The sequence below is a fragment of the Podarcis melisellensis genome (assembly GCF_964234715.1).
Source record: "Podarcis melisellensis genome assembly, chromosome: 8".
NCBI lineage: Eukaryota > Metazoa > Chordata > Lepidosauria > Squamata > Lacertidae > Podarcis > Podarcis melisellensis.
This window is the reverse complement of record NC_138540.1, coordinates 17006063-17029238: the sequence shown is the minus strand read 5'-3', so window position 1 is coordinate 17029238 and position 23176 is coordinate 17006063. Positions and strand designations below refer to the sequence as shown.

General features: G+C 44.8%; 2 protein-coding genes across 11 annotated transcripts in view; one reads left to right on the top strand and one right to left on the bottom strand.

Annotated features, from left to right (window-relative positions):
• TARDBP (TAR DNA binding protein) overlaps positions 1 to 4767 on the top strand; it is a 39108-nt gene extending 34341 nt beyond the window's left edge. For 4 of the 10 annotated variants that reach the window (XR_014171308.1, XR_014171309.1, XM_081923741.1 and 1 more), the window contains 2 exons: positions 3622 to 3700; positions 4385 to 4767. Coding sequence is in view for 4 of the 10 variants with exons in the window: in XM_081923741.1 (XP_081779867.1) it covers positions 3622 to 3700; positions 4385 to 4583 (278 nt within the window). In the remaining 6 variants the exon portion in view is untranslated. Of the gene's footprint in view, positions 1 to 6; positions 123 to 650; positions 714 to 3621; positions 3730 to 4384 lie in introns of those variants that run through there. The other 6 variants (XR_014171307.1, XR_014171311.1, XR_014171310.1 and 3 more) reach the window with 3 other exon arrangements.
• Positions 4768 to 15790: 11023 nt separating this feature from the next.
• CORT (cortistatin) lies at positions 15791 to 19497 on the bottom strand. The gene is made up of 2 exons (XM_081923944.1): positions 19035 to 19497; positions 15791 to 16388 (listed from the first exon to the last, which is right to left on the bottom strand). The coding sequence occupies exons 1-2, from the start codon at positions 19134 to 19136 to the stop codon at positions 16164 to 16166; spliced, it is 327 nt and encodes a 108-aa protein (XP_081780070.1). The 5' UTR covers positions 19137 to 19497; the 3' UTR covers positions 15791 to 16163.
• Positions 19498 to 23176: the final 3679 nt, after the last annotated feature.

Sequence of the window (23176 nt, the reverse complement as noted above, 5' to 3'; positions counted from 1 at the left end):
TCTTAGAAAATGAAAAGTTCAGGTGGGACACAGACGAAGGGCAAGTGCCGGGTTTAAAAGCTTTTCAGAGAAAAAGTTGAGCTGAGCCGTGTAGTGGAAAGCAGAGTCAGAAGGGTAAAAAGGTGGGGAGAGATGTAGAGAAGCGCGTGATTTGTTCTGGTAGTTGGCTGGGAGAGGACAAAGCAGAGGCATATGAGGCAATAGCAGCTCTGTTTCGCCAGCCAGGTCTTCCCCATTCTTGTGCAAGATGGGTAAACACAGGGAGAAATATAGCCAATGTTCTGCAACCAAGTACAGGAAAAGGAAAAGAAAAAAATATTAAGGAAAATAGACAAATATACCTGACATCAGATTATGTGTGCACTCACACTTAAGAAGTTGACTCCTTTCACAAAGCTTGGGAATAAAGCCCTGATCTTTTCAACCACCATGACTTTTAATGGGTAATAGGGGAGGAAAAGCTGATTGTGTAGCCTCAGCTGTGCTATTCACAACCGGAAGGCAGACTTTGCATGTTTAGCTATTTTAAACACAGTACTTTCAGTCCTTCAATTGTGAAAAAGGAAGAAAGGGATTATATCCAGCTGTGAGTGAGTGAGTGAGTTAGTTAGTTATTTTATCACATTTGTATCTTTTCTTTTTCTCCACAGAGCCCAAGTGTAGTGTATGTGGTTTTCCCCCTCCTCAAGTAATCCCCTCAGCAGCCCTGTGAGGTAGGTTAGACTGAGAAAGAGTGACTGGGCCAAGGACACCCCAGTGAGCTTTTTGGCCAAGTGAGGATTTGAACCCTGGACTCCCAGGTCCTAGTCCAGTACCCTAACCACTACACCACACCGGTTCAGAGCAGATCCATTGAAATGAATGGAACTAAGTCATGCCCATTATTTTCTTTTTTTTTTTATAAATATTTTATTAGGTTTTTAATAAACAAATTTCCACTTTCAAATACATACTTCCATAGATCCAATGGACTCCCCCCATCTCCCGAGCACTGCATTCCCCATGCCCATTATTTTCAATTGGTCTGCTCTGCGTATGACCCAATATTGGATGCAAACCATGGCTAATTTCCCCTACACAGGGCAAATCTCAGGCCATGCTCCTCACTGCCTCAGCTTCACACCCTCCGTGAGTAGAAATGTGTCTCTGAACTTTGATAATGCCTCCTGCTTGCTTGGAGGGGGATTTGTGTGCATGTGTGTATAGAGACTAGCCTGTTGTATGAAGGTAACATTTACATTTGTTGCTCCACCTCCTTTTGTTTCTAGCCCCACCCACCACTGACATGTGGCCCTCCAGAGCATTGCCCAGAACAGAATGTGGCCCTCAGCCTGAAAAAAAGGTTCCCCCAATTCATGGCAAAAGATACAGAGCGCGTTCAGTTACCCCCTTCCCAATGCTTTAAATGTGATTGGGTCTGATTTATAAACTTTTTAACCATCAGATATGGAATAGATATTAACTGCCATAATTTCTTCAAGCTAACTAAAAACAGTATTAATGGGTTGTATAAGATTGCATTTATAATATTGGCCTATATGACACTTTACTACATTATGCTTGTAGTGTACGTGGTAGTATTTGGTGCTATCAGTTGGTATTAAGCTAGAATTAATAAAGGAACTATGCAGTGATACTGGCAACGTATAGCTATGATCTGAGTTTTGAAAATTGAGTAGACAGTGTAAATATTAACAATTCCTTTGTACATGTAATGCAATGTACTGACTAACTACTTTATTCACCATTGATCACAAATCTAGCTGGAAATTAAGCATAATTACATGTTTATATGCGTACATACCTACAAAAGAAAAAGTTAAGTGAAAATATTAGTTCTGCCTTATATGGAGTAGGGATGGATATGTTAGCCTATTTCTCTTGCATGTCAGAGGCTCCACATCCCTGTGGCAGTCCTCTCCAGCTTGGTACATTCCAGATGTTGATGTACTACAACTCCCATCATCCCCAGCCACTGTGGCCAATAGTCAAGGATGATGGGAGTTGTAGTCCAACCTCAAGAGCACCAGGTTAGGCAAAGCTGATATAAACTAACTGAAAGCAGCTGCCCAAGGTTTCAGGCAGGCTTCTTTACCCGCCTGGTTTGGAGATGCTGGAGATTGAATCTGGGGCCTTCTGCCTGCAATGGAGATGCTCTTCCAGTGAGCTGTGGATACATCCAATAAACACTGGAATCTGTCTTATACCAAGTCAGACTATTGATCCATTTAGCTCAGCATTGCCTGCAATGACTGCCAGTGGCTCTCCAGCGGACATTACATGGAGATGCTGGTGATTGAACCGCAGACCTTTTGTGTGCAAAGTGTGATCTGCAGGACACCTATGATCCTTTCCCTGAGATGCCATGCATTGAGTAGATCCGTCTAGTTCCGTATTGCCTTTCCTGACTTGTAGCAATGGTTCTCCAGGGTTTAAGGCAGGAGACTTCCCCACTCCTACTTGGATATGCTGTGGATTGAACCTGGGACCTTCTGCATGCAAAGCAGGTGCTCTGCCACTGCGCCCACACCCCTTCTTATTTACAGAGGCCACGTTTCTAATTACTTGAACATAATCTCCTGCGCATTATTGCCTGTTTCCTCTCTACGCCCACATGCTCAGAAGGTCCGATGGAGAGAGATTCTGACTTACAGTGACAGCTACCGCCTTGCTCCAGAGATGAATTGCACCGAGATATCCTGTAATTACACTTCCAGCTTATCACAGTCAGCCCTTGTTATCCGAGGTGTCTGTTTTGTGAGGCAGCAAACACTGCCTGTCACCTGCAGATTTGTGCCAGCCTCCTCTGCCCTTCAGCTCGGAGAAGCAAGTTGATATTTTTCACCAGAGGGAAAATATTTGAGAACTGATCTCTAATAATGATGCCGATGATAAGCAGAAGATTCCGTTCCAAGCATACAGAGGAATAAGTTTCCAGATAATTTTCATGCCTAAAGCAACTTTTCGCAACCCAGTGCCCTCCAGATGTTCTGAACTACAACTCCCATTGGCCCTCGACAGTACAATCATTTGTGAATTTGAAACATTTGCATTGAGATATGTGGGCATTTTAAGTTATTCTGTTCTGTTGTTGAAGCAATAAAGACATTTCCTTAAAAAAGAAAGTGTTTCAAATGTTTTTTCCCCCCAAAGTGTACATTTCTAAGCACATTTTAAATTTTATTTTGCGTGTCTTGCTATATTGGGTTATGATTTATTTATTTGCTTTTGCTGTTTGTAGCATTGCATTACTTTTAAAAGGCAACTAGTGATCGGGTGTGTGTGTGTGGAGCTAATAGAGCCCATATACAAGATTTTTGTAAAAGGATGCAGTTTTCACTTGTGGGTTTTGGGGCAGATACTGGGTTGTATCCAAGTTTTACTCAGATAGACACATTGAAATTAATAGTGATGCCCATTAATTTCAATGGGTCTACATTAACTACAGAACATAGTTAACTTTTTTGGGGGGGGGGAGGAGGATGTTTTTATCTGAATTGTAACATTTACAGCAACAATAACACATTATGAGGGAGGGACTTACAATGTAACATTGGCATGACCTTGTTGGGTCACAAGTTCAGTTTAGAAATTCATGTTCATCTCTTTGTGTTTTTACAGGAACCGCCCCTGATCTCCCAGCCAAAGTTGTCCATGAGCTGCCAGTGGCTGCCAACTATTTTCTTCCCTATTTGCACAAGTAATAAAGCAATAACAAGTCTTCTGAAATATGCTTGCCTCTGTTCATTTTATTAGTGCTTTTGGTTTATGTGTTAGTGCTGATCTCCACACTTCTTGGTACCAGCTTTGATTGATTGATTGATTGATTGCATTTATATTCCACCTTTCCTCCAAGGAGCTCAAAAAGGCATACATGTTTTTCCTCTTACCATTTTATCTTCACAACAACCCTGTAAGTTTAGGTTGAGAGACAGAGGCTGGGCTAAGGTCACCCACTGAGCTTCATGGCTGAGTATGGGACTTAGAACCACAGTCTCCCAGATCTTAGTCCAACATTGCAAGCACTATACCACTCTAGTGTAGGAAACTTGCAATGTGGAACTTTGTCTCTTTTGCATTCCATCATCGCTCACAGTTGGTCTCTGCTCATACATGCAAACCGCACACAAAGTGAGGGGTGGTGATGGTAGAGGAAACTAATATGGAAGGTCCAATGTAGATAATGACATTTCCAAAGTTAGGAGACCGGGAATAGTGTGTTCGGTTCAAGGACTTTCCCATTTGGGGCCATAAAAAGTCTTACAGCGGTTAACAGACAGATTACCAAGTCTTTGTGTATTGCTGATTTAGATTACAAGCAAAACTAGTTGTGGATATAGCTGCAGTGACTGACGGGCGATTTTGTTGATTTCTTCACATACAGCATTCCGGAATGGAAGAATGCCATTGTATGGCTACTATATATGGAAAAAGATACCTCACTCCCCACCTTGCTCCCCACACCTCTTTCCAACGCCGGGGAAAAAAGCATATTGTTTATTCTGCTCAGAGTGTGGGGAATGAGGTCCCAGAAGAACACTGTTTTTAAAGCATTCTCTCTCAACTGGCAGAGACAGATTTAAACGGCGCCTTTTCGCTTCTACACCTCTATAAAGTTTCATCAGTGTTCAGTTGTAAGTCCTGTCCCCAGATGACTTAAAATCCATTGTGAATGCTTATACTTTCACCCAACAAAATGTTATAGATTGCTGAAACTATACACTTTCCATTCTTTGTGGTCTGAGCAATAAATGTCTCGCAAGTTGAGAGGACGTCTAGTGGCTTGGCTTATGATACTGTGTATTGTTATAAAATGTTTGACTTGATGTAATTGAAACCTGGTAATTGTATTATTCCTTAACGAGGTTTCTAACAGCCTGTTAGCTTTAGGGTTAAGTCCTGTATACAAGTACATTGAGTGGTATGGCAACCAGCTTCTTCCCAATGCACAAACTGCAGAAGCGTATCACTTATTATTATTTTTACTCCAGATTTTCCAAACTGTTGAGTTGTTATTGATGTAGGGGTTTGCTATTGATTCTGTTTCTAACCCCTCCCTCCCAATGCAGTTTAAATCCTCTATATTTCTTTACTGAAGTCTCTGCCCTTTCTAGGCGCAACCAAGATAGCAGAGCATGACAGACTCTGGAAACTGAGCCTGTCCTTTCTCTCCTTTGGGTTCTGAGTTCATGGGGACTCAAATTAAGCCTTGTACTCTTATGATCTGCTACTGTAAGTCAGAATCCAGCTCTGCAAGCTTTCATCCCAATCGTTAAATCATCATAAAGCGGAGCGGAGGAGCAAACATCACACTTGCATTTGATCTGTTGACTTGGCTCCCACACCAGACTTGGCATCCAGGCTTTAAACAGATGGATGCTTTTGATGGCAAGTCGTAACACTGAAGCATGTGGAAGAGGTGCCTTGGAGTGCCAAGTGTCTGATGGTCACATAAATACTTCATGTGCAAACTCTATAGATCACCGCCCGAGAAGCCAGGCTATGTAGTGCACAATTTCAAAGGGGGTGGGATCCAGACCAACACTTGTGCCTGATTTCATATACCCCCACCTGTGGCTTTAGTTCTGTATCCTACTTCAGTACTAGCAGCATGGCACTGCACTGCCCCTGAGGGAGATCAGCAAGGTGGAGGTGGAGGGCAAGATGCAAGACATATGAAGGTGCAGGGCAAGATGCAAGACACAGCTCTCTTCTCCAGCAGAAAGGTATGGTTAATGAGCTCAGGAAGAAGAGTTGAGGAGCACCACCATCTCCCAGCATATGCCGCCTGAGGCAATCATCTCACTGCCTAGTGGTAGGACTGGTCCTGGCTTCGCCTGTGAGGGTGTTTGGCTGTGGCAATCCAGTCAGATGGGCGGCATATAAATAATAAAATCATCATCAAGGGACTCTGCGCTTCTGAAAGTTCCACTACCCTACCACTCACCGCCTTCGTTTGGCAGGTCAAGGAGATCCAGACTGGCTGAGAGAGAGGCTGTTTCTTTCAACTTTTCTTAATCACTTTTCTCAGCCTTGAAATGAAGGTTCTGTGGGTGAGTGGCATCCCTGTAATGGGAGTCGATGTGTTTTCACAGAAGGACCATAATGGAATCTGAAAGATCTGAGAGCCATCGTTCCCCCCACCCCACCCAACACACACACTTTGCTGCTCCTCAAAACAACTTCTGAAGTGTATAATTGCAATTTCGCACCTTCGAGGCTGAAGTTTTCCTGGGGAAAATAGATAATGTGATGAAAATGAAGTGTCACAGGAAGGAGGAAAAAGATGGGCTTCAACTTTGTAGCTAATGGGGATTCTGTGTCGCAAAATGACTGTTGATCCTGTTGCTGCTGAAAAGGAGTCTTAGGATCAGGCATGTGCTAGGTGCTGCATGCTGGACTGCCAGAAGGATTTGTGGGAGCTGAGCAATCTAGGGACGCTTGAGGAACTCGGGACACATTCACCCCATGCTTTTAAAGCACTATGATACTGCTTTGAACAGCCATGGCTTCCCCCAAAAGCATTCTGGGAGCTGTAGTTTGTTAGAGTTGCTGAGAGTTCTCCCCTTATCCTTATCTCCCCACCCCAGCTTCAATTCCTATCCCCCCCATTTTTTTAAATTGGTTTTCACAATATTATAAACAAACAAACAAACAAACAAACACACAAGACAAACAATAAAAATAAAAATAAATCATTAGCCTTATTAAAAATTACAGTTGTTAACTTTGTTAAGTGACTTCCTCGCATCCCCTTGGTTGAATTCATTGCATGTCCTTTTAACAGTTTTCCAAATCCCAATTTTTATGAAATTTAACTTAAACATGAACATCCTTGAATCTTCACCTTATAGAATTAAACATATTAATTCATCACTTAACATAAATAAAATCCTAAACCCATTAAGTATCTGCAAGCTATTTCCAGTTAGTTTAACTTAACAAATTTAACTAAATAATCATTAAATTTCTTCCATTCTTCCTGATACTCCTCCTTCTGGTCGCAGACTCTTCCGGTCAGGAAGAGCCCAGCTTCAATTCCTAGAGTAGCTTAATAGTCAATCCCATTTCCCAGGGAATTGTAACGCTGTAAGGGGAATAGGAGTCTCCAACGCTCAGCACCTGTGATAAACCACAGCTCCCAGAATACTTTGTTTTGTTTTGTTTTGAGGGAGCAGGGAACCATGGCTGTTTAACATGGTATAGTGCCTTAAATGTATGGGGTGAATGTGTCCTCACTTAGTTCCTTTTATTTCAGTGACTCTATGCTGAGTAAAACTTCATTGTTGATGACCTAGTCATATTAATAGAAATCCATAGGTGAGGGTGTGTGCTTTTCTTAGGAGACTTTCATGGAGCTACAGTCCCCAGAGTTCCCCATGAAGAAGAGTTAATTGTTAAACCACTATGGGAATTGTAACTCCAGGGTGGCAGACCCTCCAAGCATCCCTATTTTACCAGGGACAGTCCCGGATTTGCAGAAGCCGTCCCACTTTCTGATTTGATCCCAGAATGTCCTGCTTTTCCTTAGGCCGTCCCTGTTTTCAGCAGAGAAATGTTGGAGAGTACGGTGGGGGAATAGGGGGCCTCTGAACACCTCTCTGAACACCTCTCTGAATAACTCTCAGCACCTTTACAAACTGCAGCTCCCAGAATTTAGGGGGCGGACGGGAGGCCATTACTGGTTAAAGTGGTATCTGAGTGCCTCCAATATATGGTGTGAATAGTTTTGCCTCCCTCTCCCCTCTCCCGGTTTTAAAGTGGCCAAGAGAAAAAGCCATTTTGAGCCACCTGCGTCCCATTTGCTGTGAAAGGGCTTTCCATTCATTCTCATTAGGCCGTTCTCCAGGGTGTGGGTGGAGGGGATCAGCCTTGGGCAGTTGCCCTGCAAGCCAGGCTAAGGAGCGCCATACGGGGAGCCCGAAAGGCATGCTATGAGGGATCAGGGGGCTAAATTGAAAGAATAATGACTCATCCATCGGCATGGCAGCTGCGACTAGGCAAACTTCACCACTGATTTGTCAGAGGCAATTTCTGGTCATTACGGTGCTGTTAAGTAGAGCCCAGATGAGAAGCGGGGAGAGATTAATCCGGTGTCAACAAGAATGATGGTCTAGCTGCTGCTTCTTCTCTTTTTTTCCAAAATCACACATTGTCCCTTCCATGGTAGAAAATGGCACCCTCTTTCCACTATCCAAAGGAGCAAATGTGCCTACATAGGGAGGAATAAGTTTTTTGCTCCTTGAGAGGCAAAAAGGTGTGTGTGTTCACTACAGAAGACTAATATGGTTATCCTCTGGAATGAGTCTCTCTAGGGTAAGGATGGGGGTATCTGTGACCCTCCACTCAGGTCTTGCTTGAGGGCTTCCTTTGGGGGCATTTGGCTGGCTGCTCTGAGAACAGGATACTGGATTAGATGGGCCAACTGGGCTCTTCTTATGGGTATCTGTGGGAGAGGGGCTCTTGCCTTCATGATCTGCCTCTGGGCTTTCAGGAGGTATTCAGTGGGCCACTGTGGGAACAGGAAGCTGGACTCCAATGTTCCCTTGACCTGATCCAACAGCCTCTTTTTAGGTTCTTATGACTTTTAAGGAGCATCAAACAGCAGGGGCACAGCAGTTGCCCTCTGCTTCTGGGCTTCCTGTTAGTGCCCATCCCATGATTGGCCACTTTGAGACCAGGATGCTGGACCAGGAGGGCCTCCAAGCTGATCCAGCAGGGCTCCTCATCTGGTCTTATAACATGCCTGGAGCTCGCTCTGCATGCAGCCTTTCAGATCAGCAGGATGACTTCAGTAATAACCCAAGTCTCTTGCTTTCTCCTGCTCCTGCAAAACGAAGACTCCTGAGTCATCGAGAAAGCCTTTTGCTATTCAGATCCGACTCTCCAGCCATACTGGGGGAAAATAATGCGAAGGGGCGCCCTTCCTGCTGTGTTCGCAAGCTGCAGAAGTTTATGTCTTTGTTGTGCACTTCCCTTTGGATCCCTCACCTGCGATTCAAGCTGCATTCCTGGGGACGCTACACAGCCTTCCCCAGCTCAGTCCTTCCTGGATTTCACCAACCCACATCCTTGCCAGCTGATCTCCGGCTCAGCGTTGGCCTGGATTTTCTGCTCTGCAAGAGGGATCAGGCAGCTTTTTCCACTCTGCTAGCTCCCAGTGGTGGGTGGTTCAGGCAGCCTGCCTTCTCGCAGGCTTTGTGCTGAAGCGCAGGTTCGAGATCAGATTCTTGGCCCCCTCCCCTATCATTTTGGTGGTTCGTTTGCTCACCTGGGACTATGCCTGGAGTTTGGAAATGGATACAGTGATGGGCAGAGAGGAAGTCTTTTCTTGGGGAAGGGTCACAGCTCAGTGGCAGAGCATCTGCTTTGCATGGAAAAAGTCCCGGGTTCAATAATCAGCATCCCTAGGTAGGGCTAAGAGAGACTCCTGTGTCTGAAACTCAGGGGAGCTGCTGCCAGTCAATATTGACGGTATTGAGTTAGATGGAGCCAATGGTCTGACTCACGATAAGGCGGCTTCCTATATTTCTGTCTTTAGTCCCCTTACCTATTTAAATGCTTCTAAAAATATTTAACCTGATACTAGCTGAGTTTTCTTAGACTAATAGAATTTCTTAGACTAATAGAATAGAACCCCCTGTAATGCATGAATCTTTTGCCCAATGTGATGCTCAAACCCACAACTGAGATGAAGAGAATCATGCTCTACCAACGGGAGCTATAACCGTTCGATGATTTGGAGAAATTCGCTTTGAAAATGAAAGCAACTAGAATCAGAGACAATGACAATGAAGACTTTAAAAAAGACTGGGAACCTTGTACTTATGGAAATACTGCAAAGAAATGGACTCACTAGCAGGGTTTGACTAAACACTTTACAAACAAGAAAATAAGTTCAAAGGTCAAGGAATAATAATATGGAATGTAACTGAGTGCAAGATGTAATTATGAAAGAAAATTTGGGATGGAGATGATTAGAATATAGAGCATTTAGGTGTAAGATCATAAAGGTAAGATAACAAGCAGAAGTAGTAACTATTTAAAGAATCAGAAGGGGAAGCTGAGGGGAGCCATAGGGAGGAGTTTTCTTCTCCTTTATAAGATAATTGTCACATGTTGTTTGGTTGATTGTTAAATTGTAAAACTCAATAAAAATTATATAAAAAAGAAAGAAAATGAAAGTAACTTGGAAGTGCACATTAAAAAAAACAACTCCGGCATTTTCTCTTCACATGAAACTGACTATGCAAAAGCCCTATGGCCCAGCGCTGGGCAGAGGGAGGCGTGGATCGGTACAAGCCTTCCGTCACCTTCCGTGTCATCTGCGTTGGCTGCAAGGCTCCTGACTACACCCCTAGGGTGATGAGCAATTCCTACTAATGTGACCACCTCCCCTCACACACACCACCCGTCTTCCTTTGCAAAGGGCACACTTCTCATTGGCACTTTGCTTGTTGTCAGGCTGCTTTTTTGATGCCTCGTTGATTCTGGCTGTGCGGTTCTTCTGCCTCTCGGGAGGAGGCTGCTGGAGAGCGTTTCCATCCTGGCACTGGTTTCTGTGTAGGTTTTTAGGCAAACATGAGAGGGACAAGGCAAAAGTGGTGGGGATGCTGCTGTTGCTGCTGCTGGTGTGTGTGTGTGTGTGTGTGTGTAATGTCCTTTGTCTGTAGCTGCTGGTTCATTGTCCGTGGTGAATTAACATTCAGTGTGTTTCCTTTGTTGGCATCAGTATCGTTCACAAGGATTGCAAACTCAGGTGGGAGCTGAATGGCAATGGGATACAGAAATTACAGTCAGTGATAATTGGAGCTGAAATGCTTGAGAAATAAGCACACGCTATTGCAGAGTTATAAGAAATTGAAAGATAAAGTGCGAGACTGGCTTCATTATCATCAAATAACGGAGATTTATAAGTTAGACAGGAAAATTGGTTTCCGGGTGGAAAAATCAAAACTGGAAACAGAACTGTTAGAACCCAAAACTAAGAATTTGTCAAAAATGTATAACTTGCTGTTGGAATGGAATACACAGGATGAAATAGTTAAATCAGCTATGATCAAGTGGGCACAAGATATTGGTCATAACGTTATGTTTGAGGACTGGGAATGGTTGTGGACCACTGGTATTAAATTTACGGCATGCAATGCCCTAAAAGAAAATATTATGAAAATGATTTATAGGTGGTACATGACTCCAGTCAAGCTTGCAAAAATTTACCACTTGCCTGATAATAAGTGCTGGAAATGTAAAGAGAATGAAGGTACATTCTTTCACCTTTGGTGGACATGCCCAAGGATTAAGGCTTTCTGGGAAATGATTTATAATGAAATGAAAAAGGTACTTAAATATACCTTTTTGAAGAAACCAGAGGCCTTTCTCCTGGGTATGGTTGGCCAATTGGTGTCAAAGAAGGATAGAACATTTTTTATGTATGCCACAACAGCAGCAAGAATACTCATCGCAAAGTATTGGAAGACAGAAGATTTACCCACAGTGGAAGAATGGCAGATGAAGGTTATAGACTATATGGGACTGGCAGAATCCGAGACCAGGGAAGAGAGACGGCAGAAGAAGATTGGAAGAAATTTAAGGACTATCTTAAGAAACATTGTAAAATTATTGAATGTTAGAACGATGTTGATTTAGAAATTAAGGGGTTTTTAGCTGTAATGATTATGTGATTAAGAAAAGAAAGATCAAAAATTAAACAGAAATTAGGGGAAGGATTTGCTGAATTGATTTAGAGATTGGAATACAGAAAGGGGAGGTATGAGGAGGTCAGGAAAGTAAGTTTTATGAATATAAGGGATTGAAATTATACTTGTTGTTGTATGTGTTTTGTATGTATGTCTTTTTGCTTTTTCTGTTTTTTGTTTTTTCTATTTTATATAATTTTTTGAAAACTTTAATAAATATCTTTTTTTTTTAAAAAAAAGAGAAATAAGCACACCCTTTATAGTTCTCATTAACCCCAGCCAGCATGGTCAGGAATGGTGGGTTTTGCAACATCAGGAGGGCCAGAAACTAACCCAGCCATTGCTGTAATGAAACGGATGAAAATGTCTTCTTCCATCCCTCCCTCTTCCTAGTCCTCGGGATATGCATTGAAAGTCCCCACACTATGTATTTTTGCAGCTCTTTGCAGCTGCAACCCAGATGTTGGAAAAGATGGACCTTTGTCACAATAACACTATACATGTGATTCCCAACAACTGGAATTTGGAGGTGGGCTGCCTATGGCTAAGGAGGTTCCATTTATTTCTGGTAGTTACCTGGGAAGGCCCTTCTCCCAAGCATGGGGGAGGATGAGCAATCTCTTTTAGCCTTCTGTCTGGAGAGGCTTGGAAAAGCCAGCCAACTTAAGAACATAAGAAGAGCTTGGCTGCCGGTTCCAGCAGTCTATTTTCACAGTGGACTGAAAGCAGCATATAAGTGCAACAGCTCCCTACGACTGGTATTCAGAAGTTATGGGCAGTATGAGATGTTAGGGGAGGGATAGTACCTCTGGTGGGGGACGCATTGTGCTCCTTCTGGGGTAGTTTGTCCACTTTAGGTTCCCACCCTGCACTCAGTGCTCAGTCACCAATGGCTCCAAGAAGCTGTCAGCATGTGGCAGTGGCCACACCCTGGAAATGGCTTTGAATGACCAGCTAAACCAGGTGAGGGGTATCTGATGGGTCTCAAACATTCACTGAGTTAGGGACTTCACCTGCATGCAAAGACAGTCTCTGGTGTCATAAACAAAAATCTGCCCTTTCCCCCCTTATGGGGTATCCAAGAGCCCATATAGAGTCCTTACATAGGTTCCCTATTGGTAGGAGAAAATAACAGAGGCCAACCAGAGAATATTGAGAGGCAAAACAGCTAGTAAGCTTGATCTTTATTGATCTGTTGCAACAGGGTGCTCCCCTCACCCGCAGGAAAGGAGGAGGAACCCAGAACAATGGCGCACAAGGCCTTATATGGACTTTTGAAATTGCCCCCCTGTAGATCAAGACCACCCCCAGAAACATCATACATACATCACAGAAAAGGCGGTCTAAAACAGAAATTTGAATGTTGTTTTTCTCCTGTTGTTGTTTATCTCCTGTCTGGCAGGTTACTTGATTGGATACTCTGCTTACTAGATTGGATTTCCTGGGGAGCCTGGCCAGTCTTTTGTAATGATAAATACTTAGTTCCTGGACCATGTCACAGACATACCCTTAAGACAGTATTTGTGAAGGAAAAGACAAGGGGGAGGCTTTTCCATTTTCCTTTGACCTTGCAGAGAAAACATTTGATCAGTTTGGGACAGTTTGGGAATCAAAAATGGTTCCAGGTCAGTCTTCCTGTGCTGATCTATGTACTTGCTTGGTTGGTACACTTATGAACATTACCATATATCTAAGACCTCAAAATTCCTATCACACTGGAGAATTGAGTGGACACGGCCAATAGTGGGTCCAACAGTCAAGTAGGTGGTTTCTGCGCATGGTATAAAGAGAAGTGGGGGGCAGATGGGGCTCATCAACCTGGGAAGAAAGCCCTAATAGGAGAAGGAAAACTCTGGTCCTAAACCTCTGCTGCCTTGAGAGATACCTTTGGGAGAAGAAAAGACTAACGCATAAACCTTCACGAATCTGGAGTAGAGTCCCTAAGATGATTGTATGACTCCTCCCAGCAAATCCTGCAGCCAAGCTGGTGCCAAAAGTACTTCTCTGCTTTCCTTTGGACCACATCAGTGGGGCCGAGAGTTATTGTCTGGGCAGCCAAGGACCTTCATACACACTGCCCAGGCTTGCACCCCAGGAAGGTCACTTTGGTGCTGCTAACCCAGAAGCATACTCCATTGTCTGGTGAGACAAATGGAGGCCAACTGCCTTGGGCAGTAGAGCATAGCCTTTCCCTCCTCCATGAATTGGTCACATCTTTTAAAGCCATCCAAGGTGGTGGCCATTGCTCCCTTTCACGGGAGTGAACGTTATCATTTTACTCTGTGCATTTTGATCTGTCCGGAATCCAAACCGGGAAGCAGGCTTTCGAAGGACGTGCCGCGGTAGTAAGGAAAAATAAGAAAAAAGAAATATCAGGTCGTATTCCCACGGCGCCCATAGGTCATGCTTTATTGGAACCATCATTAAACCAAAAGTTTGAAACATTGGATGAAGATTTTTTATTTCTTAAAAAAAAAGTGAGAGAGCAAAAGAAACCCCACAAGATGGACAGATGCTTTTTAAAACAAAGGCTGGTTGAGTTGTTGTTGTTTTTTTGTACAGTAATTTAGTGAGGCCAGAGATGATGCACAATATGGGGCACAGCCATTGTCTCAACTGCTCCCTTGTTTCCATGTCCCTTTCAACAGTCCTGTTTGATCTGCAGAGACTGACATGTGATCAGTTATTTTCTGCTCTGTGTTGCAAAGGCCCCCAGCAACAACCCTCAGTCTGCGCCACGCCAGCTAAAAGAAATCCATTTTAGTCTCTGTCACAAAAGTACACACACTCACCTATGGATTTCTATTTAAAATAGTGGGACGTCTTTAAGTTTTGTTTGGTGTACACTTACTGAAATGCGTGGACCTAAGTTAGGCCACCTTCATATCATAACAGTATCGTACCACTTTAAACAGTCATTGGCTTCCCCAAAAGAATCATGGCTTCCCACAAAGAATTTCAGGAGCTGTAGTTTGTTAAGGGTACTGAAAGTTGTTAGGAGACCCCTATTCCCGTCTCGGATCTACAATTCCTAGAGTGGTTTAACAATCAAGAGGGAACTCTGCAAATTGCAGCTCTGGGAGGGGAACAGGGGTCTCCTAACAACCCTCAATTTCCTTAACAAACTACAGCTCCCAGAATTCTCTGCGGGAAGCCATGACTCCTTAAAGTGGTATCATAGTGCTTTAAATATGTGAATGTGGCTTTAGTCATGCTTTTACATTCCAGTGGGTCTACTCTAAGTAAAAGTTGACTGCAACCTACAAATCCTGAATACCCCTAGTCCAGTGATTTATCCCAGATGTGGGAATTGAGGAGCCGTGTAGAGGATAATGTTGCCAACTCATGGGGGGAAATAATCTGGAATGCTCCTATGCCTTTAACAGCACCTGTTGATTTGCAGAAAGCAGCGGGTGAAAGCTTCTTGCAGCATGGAGATAAGCAGTGCTGTATACCAATGCCTGCACATCAAACAACGGTTAAAGGCAGAAGAGCATAGTTTGGTAACAAAGTTGGCAGCTCTGATGGGACATCAGCAGCCAGAAAGGTTTCTTTCTTCGTTCAGTGGAGGGAAACAATTTCTGCAAATGCATTACTTTCCCTTACGTTTCCATTGCTAGGGGCCTACAGTCCATGGGTTGCGTGATTAACTTAATTACAACCAAATAATAATTTTAGCCTGAGGAACGAGTGAAAGTGCCAATTTCAGTTTCTCACTGTTTCTCATTTTTCTTGTGTTCCATTCGCCACATTAGTTTATGGTAAGCATGCCACAAGTCTCCGTGAACATTCAGTAGCATTTGGGTGCAAATTTCTTCTGATATACACATTTTTTGTACATGGTTTTGTCTGATACAAGCATTTTGCAAAGGAATTGTTCCTAATATTTTTATAGTGTTTTTATATGCTTTTTTCAGTAACATAATACATTTTTAAAATGCACACTTTGCCCCGATATACTGTAACGTATTTGCAAGAATTCTTGGCTGGAGAACTCCCTTTCCAAAATTCAGGGAAGTGCGAATTTTGAAAGACGACTGTGTTTCGGGTCCCACATTGTTTTGGAAAGTGCAAATCAGATCTACTGTGGGTGGAGTTAATGTTGGACGCAATTTATTCTCCTTGTTATTTTTTTAGAGCGTTTGTACCCCATTGTCCAGCCAAGAAGTCTTCCAAGAACAGCTTTCATAGAACTAATTGAAACAAGACAATCCCTGCCCTCAGGCTTACAGTTTTAAATACATAGCACAAAAGGAAAGAGGGACTAGGGGGGAGGAGGAAGAGCTGCAGATCAAACTTCTGTTAAAGAGACAGGAGCAGGCCAGGCCTATTAATCCCCACCCACCCCTGCCACCAAGTTGGCAACCCTACACAGCGAGAGAAGAGTCGGAGGCCCCCCCTCCCCCAGATCCAAGAGCAAAGACAAGGGGAAGGCTGGGGAATGAGGGCTTGGTGCTGGTGGTGTTAGCAGGCAGTGAATGTTTTCCAGAAGAAGTTTTTACAGGGGGCTTTGCGATCCCTCTGGGTGAGCTGGGGTAACCTCCCCAACACAGAGGGCTCTTCCTCCAGGTTGCTTTCGAACAGGTCTTCCGCGTCGGAGGAAGCCGTCCCATCACGGCTCACGTCCACCCCGTCCAGTAGATCTGCCAGCATTTTCAGGATCAGACCTTTCCGGGCTTTGGTTTGCTCCTGCAATCACAAAGCAAGCAGTAGGGCAGAGGGCAAAGAGAAAGCAGGAAAGTGAGTCCCTGCCCCCTTGCTGGAGAGTGTAAAGGGGTTTTAAAAACAGAGAGTCACTGTGGGAAATAAAATACATGGAGAACGTAAGAAGCGTCTGGCTGCTGGATCAGACCAAAGATCCATCCCAGTCTAGCACCCAGCTCTCAGAAAGGTCAGCCACGTCATACAAAGGCTGAGAGCCAGTGTGGTGTAGTGGTTTGAGTGCTGGACTAGGACCTGGGCGACCAGGGTTCGAATCTCCACTTGCCCATGAAGCTCACTAGGTTACCTGTCTGCTCTCAGCCTAACCCACCTCACAGGGGTGTTGTGAGGATGAAATGGGGTGGGGAGACGAACCAGGTATGGCTACTTGGAAAGAAGGTGGGATTGAAATATATTATCATAATTGGCATCAGCCGGATGCTCACTTCTCCTACCTGATATTTTAAAACTGGAGATGCCAGGATAGAATCTGAAACCTTCTTAATGCAAGGCAGGTGCTCTGCCATTGAACTGCAGCCTTTTGCAATACTGCATCAGGTTGTTGGTCCATCTGTCTCAGTACTGCCTGCACTGACTGGCAGCATCTCTCCAGGCAGAGGGTATACCTGGAGATGCCACAGGTTTAACCTAGGACCTTCTGCATGCAACGCATGAGCTTCCCTGAAGACACAGAAACATAGGGTGCTGCCTTATACCAAGCGAGATCCTTGGCCTGCCTAGCTCAGTATTGGCTGCACTGACAGGCAGCAGCTCTCAAGCAATTTCAGGCATGGGGCCAGTCCTACCTGGTGATGCCAGGGATCAGTGCTGGGGCCCTTCTTCATGTAAAGCAGATGCTCTAGTTTGAAAAGTTCTGCTCTAACCACTGAGCTACAGCCCTTCCTCAAGACTTCCTCCCCCTCACTTTTAGCTTCCTTTGAAGTTTGTGCCTGATATTCATGCTTTGCTTGTTTTATCCTGTTCCTGGTTTTATCCTATAGAATATATCCACCCACCTCCCTCACTTGAGCCACTTTGGTGGGGGCTGCTTTTTTGGACTGAGAACAAACATGCAAATGGTTTTTTTTATAAACATAAATAAAATTTCAGAACAGCACAGCAGACAGGGATTCGACACAGGCAATGCCCCCAGGAAGCTACATAGACTGGGTTTCTGCATTTCACCCAGTGGCGTAGCGTGGGTTATCAGCACCCGGGGCAAGGCAAGTAATTTGCGTCCCCTAACCCATGGATTTGCGCCCCCTAACCCGTGGATTTCCCTAACACCCAGATGTTGCGCCCGGTGCGGCCGACCCCCCTGCACCCCCCACGCTATGCCACTGATTTCACCCTGCTGTTAAGGATTCATAGACTTAATGCTTAGCAAAGAATGCATGTGTGGTGGAAGGGAAATGGAATGCAGGCTTCACTGCCTAGTAGTTTAATCTCCCTGATCAAATAAAGATGCTAGTTCATAAGAGACAGAGCTAATTTGCGCAGCGTGACAGCGAAAAAAGGCATTTAAAATTGGAAATAGTAATAGCTTAGCTCATTCCCTGGCACACAACAGTAAGCTAATATCACTAATTACCCTTAGTATACGGGAGTCAATTTTTATTTTAGCCCTTTGTGCCTTTGTAAATTCTGGTTGCAATCTCAAAACACCTGAGAGCAAACTTTATTGATTTCAATAGGACATTCGAGTCGACATGTTTAGGACTGTACTGCGTACTCCCTCCTGCCCACATACTGCCCAGTGGTGCATTTAACCACAGGGAGAAATGTAACAGGTGTAGTCCCCACCTCTCTAATAATTTTTTTTGGGGAACCACACCTGTTGGATTTCGATCAGGAAAAGGAGAAAACAAACGGTAGTCATTAGAAGAACACTGCTTTATCTTGAATCAGACCTTTGGTTTATCTAGCTCAGTATTGTCTATCCTGACTGGCAGACGTTATCCAGGGTTTCAGGCAGGGGATATTCCCAGCCCTTCCTGGAGATGCCAGAGATTCCACCTGGGAACTCCGGCATGCGAAGAAGATGCTCTATCACTCAGCTGCAGCATCCCCCCAGAGGACTGTTTTGCCACTGCTGACATCCTTTCTAAACAAGAAGCATGCATTTAACTAAAAGCCCTTCTCTTCTCACCTCTCTCTTGCTTTGATGGACCCACTCTCCTTCCCTCTCCTTCTTTCTGTTTCTTCTCCTCTCCTTCCTTCCCTTAGCCTGCAATCCAGCCTCCACTTACCTGGGAATAAGTCCTGCTAATTGAGCCAGGCAGGACTCTGGGGTTGCACTGCAAAATATCTCGTTCTCTCTGCATTCCGATGCTAGTCCTTAGTTTGAGTTTGGTATTATATACTCAAGAAAATAAGACAGCAACCTTGGAAAAAACCCTTCTTTGGTATTTAACTTACTCCCCTTTCACTTTCTTTATTCCTCAGATCTCTCCATTATTTGCATCTGTTTGTACTTCCATTCCCTTTCCACCCCCTCCAAAAGCCTCCCTCTTGTGCACAGTCTCTTCTCCTCCACCAGGCAGCTTTGCCCATCTTTTAAAGCACCAGAAACCTTAAAAGCCTTCTGCACAAAACCCTAGAATTTTTAAGGAACGCTGTCCCTTTTCAACTCACCCTGCTGCTCTGTACAGAAAACTTATCCTCCCCGGGCAAGGCGGATGCTCTCATGCTCCACACCAGCAGCAGAACAGCGATCAGCCTGGCCACCAGCTGCATGGCGGAGGTTCCTCCGGAAGCTCCTTGGTTCTAAGGCTGAGAGGGACAGAGCTGTTCCCTAGTCCAGTCTTGTCCTCAAGAGCAGCATGCGGCACCTGCTTTTTATAAAGCCCTCCCTGAGCTGTGCCTGAGTGACGCAGGCAGTCAAATCCACCCGGCAAGCCAATGGCACTTGGGTGGATAGTCAGCATGAGCCTCTCCGTGGGTGAAGACTAGTGATCCGGAGGAAAGACAAGTCCAGGGGCACATTTTGAATTGAAAGAAGGGAAAACAACAACAGAGGGAGACGTGTAATCGTTTTATTTTACTTAGCCTCTCCTAAAATACATCGGAAGTTGGAAAGAGGTCGCATAGCCATGCCCTCCAACGCTGCTCAGACGAAAAAAAAGGGACATTTCTCACTCACCCCCAACTGACCCCCCTCAACCCCCATTTCTTTGTCCACCCCCCCACAGCATTTTCTATCAGAAGAAGGGCAAGAGCCACCGCTACTACACTAACGGGACACAGCACACATGCCCTCCACCATCCTGAGAAAAACCCCTTACCTTCATTTCATTGTATTCTTCAGTAGGTTTACAAAAAGGAAAACACACATCGACAAATAAATTTTGGAAAAGGGCAAGATCAGACGCAGATGCACAAAGCATTTTTTAAAAATATAAAAAATCAAGACTCCTTGCGCTCTGCTCCACTCCCCTTTCTTCCCTCCCCAGAACGGCCCTGCCCTCTGTCTGCTCCTCAGAGCTGGCTCTCACATGGGGCTGGGCCTCAGTGGCCTCAGCCACATCCTCTTCACTTCTCCAGCAGCTGCTACAAGCTGCCCAAGGGAGGAGGCTGGCAGCAGTGGCCATGGAGAGGCAACAGGGTGCTCTCTCACAGACGTCAGCACCTCCCCCCCCCAAGTTCAGCAGAGGTATCACTGGTGGAAGAAATAGGGATATTCCGGGATCAAATCAGAAGCTGGGATGGCTTTTGTAAGTCTGCGATGGTCCCTGGAAAACCGGGACGCTTTGAGGGTATGCATATCTTGCTGAGTTGCGAGAAGCAAACTCATGAGAAGAACCAGCATCAGGTCAAAAGCCTCTCTGGTCCAGCATCCTGATCTCTCAGTAGCCAACCAGATGCCATAGCAGGAAGTTTGCAAGCAGGACCTGAGCATGAGAGCTCTCTGCCCACCTGTGATGCCCAGACACTGGCATGCAGAGGCATACTGCCTGTTAGAGTGATAGCAGAACATAGCCATCATGGTTAGCTGATAGCCTCACCTTGCATTAATTTGCCTAACACTCTTTTAAAGCCATTCAAGCTGGTGGTCTTCATTGCATCTTGTGGGAGGGAGTTCCAGAGTTTAGCTATGCATCATGTGAAGAAATACTTACTTTTTCCTGCCCTGAACCTTCCAACATTCAGCTTCTTTGGATGGTTCCTCCACAGTATTATGAGAAAGTCCTACCTTCTTTTCTATGTAAGAACATAATAAGTCTGGCTGCTGGATCAGACCAATAGCCCATCTAGGTTACACATACAGGTTAGTACAGAGCAAGACTGGTCCAAAGTAAGTCCCCTCGTGCTCATTGAGGGTTGCTCCCAGGTAAGCCTGCGATGGATCATAGCCTTTCTTGTGCAACCACTTGCAGAACTACCTGCTGCCTCCTGCCAGGTCTCAGCTGGGGAGTGGGAGTCCAGGAGGCTCTGCCCTGACCTTGCTTCAGGCTCCATCTGCAAGTGAGAAGCTGGGATCCTGCAACGAGGCTAAGTAGGGGCCAACTGCACCCAGGGGTGAGTTCAGCCTCATACATCGAAGCAGAATCAAAGCAACAGAAAACAATGCACATCTAAAAGCTCAGCAAAATTCCAAAGTGAGAAAGGAAACTCTCAGATCTTCACTTAAATCTTCTAAAAACAATTTCATAGCTGTTTTCTCAAATGCAGCTCCAATAACCAGTACGGGTTGACATTTATATGTGCGAAATGCTCTGCACAACTGCCAGCAAACTGATATATTTTATATAATTACTATTAAAATATATATGCAGAAACAGCTGTGTCCGCTGGCTCCCATCCATGAATATCCAGTGGTTCATTCGCCCAGAGCCTGAAGGGCAGCCTACACCACTATCTGAACATGCAATTCCCAGGCATACCTTGTCTGGTAGGTGACCTATGTCCACTCTCCATACTTACCCCAGCACCAGTCCACAAATATCCACACAGCTTTTGTCAATGGCCTTCTGAAGGTGAATTTCAATCAGCTTACGTGCACAAACTTCAGCCTCCTTCAGCCCTGCGGCATCCCAGGCTTCCACATGCTAATCACAGCTTCTGCCAGGTCCATCGCCAGCTTCCAACCATGGATATCTGCTGCTTTCAAGCCGCGGTCCTGCTCAGAAGGTACACTTGCCTTCTCGTTGCTCCACAGCATCTCATTGACGGATGATGGCCTTCTTCCATTTGACACTTCACCTCCATGCGGAAGGAGATCACCAAGTACTGAATAACACAACTGTTGTCCACTGTGTCCTTTTCAAGCTTTGCCTTGGGTTTCCCCTTGGGCCGCTTTTGTATATCCACTGAGCTGCCATGTGCTTATGTGACATCACAGGGCGTCCACAGCCAATAACAGCAGCTAGAGAGGCATCATCATCATCATCATCATCATCACCTCCTCAGGCCTCACAATGGTGGGTGAGGCTCAGCAGCCATTTCCCCTTCGCTTATTTGCTATGTACAGCTCACTCCTTATCTGTAATGACATCAGAGAAAGGCATGCCTTCCCATTTTGATTCTCTGGCATCCTATCTGCATAACCTAGCAATTCCAAAATATAGACGCGCTTTTACTCTCACAAGATTGAATGTATTATACTTGAGGGATGATTCCAACAGATTCCACACGAAAAATGCTTATGTCCCTGTGGAGATGGCAGTACTGAATCGGTGGCGCATCCCCTTCTGGCTTGCACTCTTTATAAAGACTTGAGGAATGAGATTATCACCCCTCTTTTATTGTCCATTCTGGGTCGCCCAACCACTGCCACGGTGTCCTTTCTCTCGGCAGATCAAGATGAGCAGGTTGCAAGGTATTTAGCTGGGGCAATCAGAATAAGATCCACCATTTGCTGATTCAGGACCCTAAGCTGTGTTTTATATAATCAACTTTTTATTTCTGTTCTGTGTATATTGCAATGTTCTTTTGTTGCTATGGCCTATGGCTGAGGCTAATAAAGTTTCATTCATTCATCGAAGCAGAATTGGTCCCATGCACAAGGGAAGGGTGGATGGGAACTCAGCCTAGCCAGAGGAATGCCCAACTACAGATAAGGACTCATTGGGAGTAGGGCCTTCCTCTTAAGGAGACCTCTGGAGAGAAGGGAGTTGACAGGAGTTGGGGTGTGGCTTTAGTAGCTCCACATCATAAACCCCAGGGCAGAAATAGAAGAGTTGTTGGAACAAAGTCTCTGTATCACTTCTGTGCACAACCCAACCATGGACTGCTCTGACTTTGACACTAACCTGGACTCTGCTTACTTGGACTCTGATCTTGGATGGGCCCTGGATACTGCTTTGTTTGCTGCCCCATAGGTGTTGCTGCCTGTCTACCCAGGGACCTCTTCTTCACCCCAGGATCTGATAATAACATTCTCCAGTGGGCTGCCTGATTGTGATATCTAACTGCAACAGAACACATGTGCTTTCCCCCTTGGGACAGAGATACCCTTCTGTGCAGATCCATGTCTAAACTGCCATGTGTTCCCAAGTGCTTTTGGAGAATGCAGTGTGCCTCTTGTGTTCAGAACTACTCCCCCTTTGAAGGTTAGCACTCTTCTAATCAGCAGATACACTCTTAGCTCAGTATATTTATACCCCTGACTGCCACTGGGGTATGTTGCCCCAGACATTGCAAACTTCCAGTTACAGATAGGTAGCCGTGTTGGTCTGCCATAGTCAAAAAAAAAAAAAAAAAAATCCTTCCAGTAGCACCTTAAAGACCAACTAAGTTAGTTCTTGGTATGAGCTTTCGTGTGCATGCACACTTCT

What these genes read in the sequence shown, in the direction of transcription:
- CORT (XM_081923944.1), bottom strand. Translation starts at nt 19,136, where the DNA reads ATGCAGCTGGTGGCCAGGCTGATCGCTGTTCTGCTGCTGGTGTGGAGC. An exon ending in TTTCTGTACAGAGCAGCAGG is followed by an intron (nt 16,389 to 19,034) that starts GTGAGTTGAAAA and finishes TTGTGATTGCAG; the next exon opens with GAGCAAACCAAAGCCCGGAA.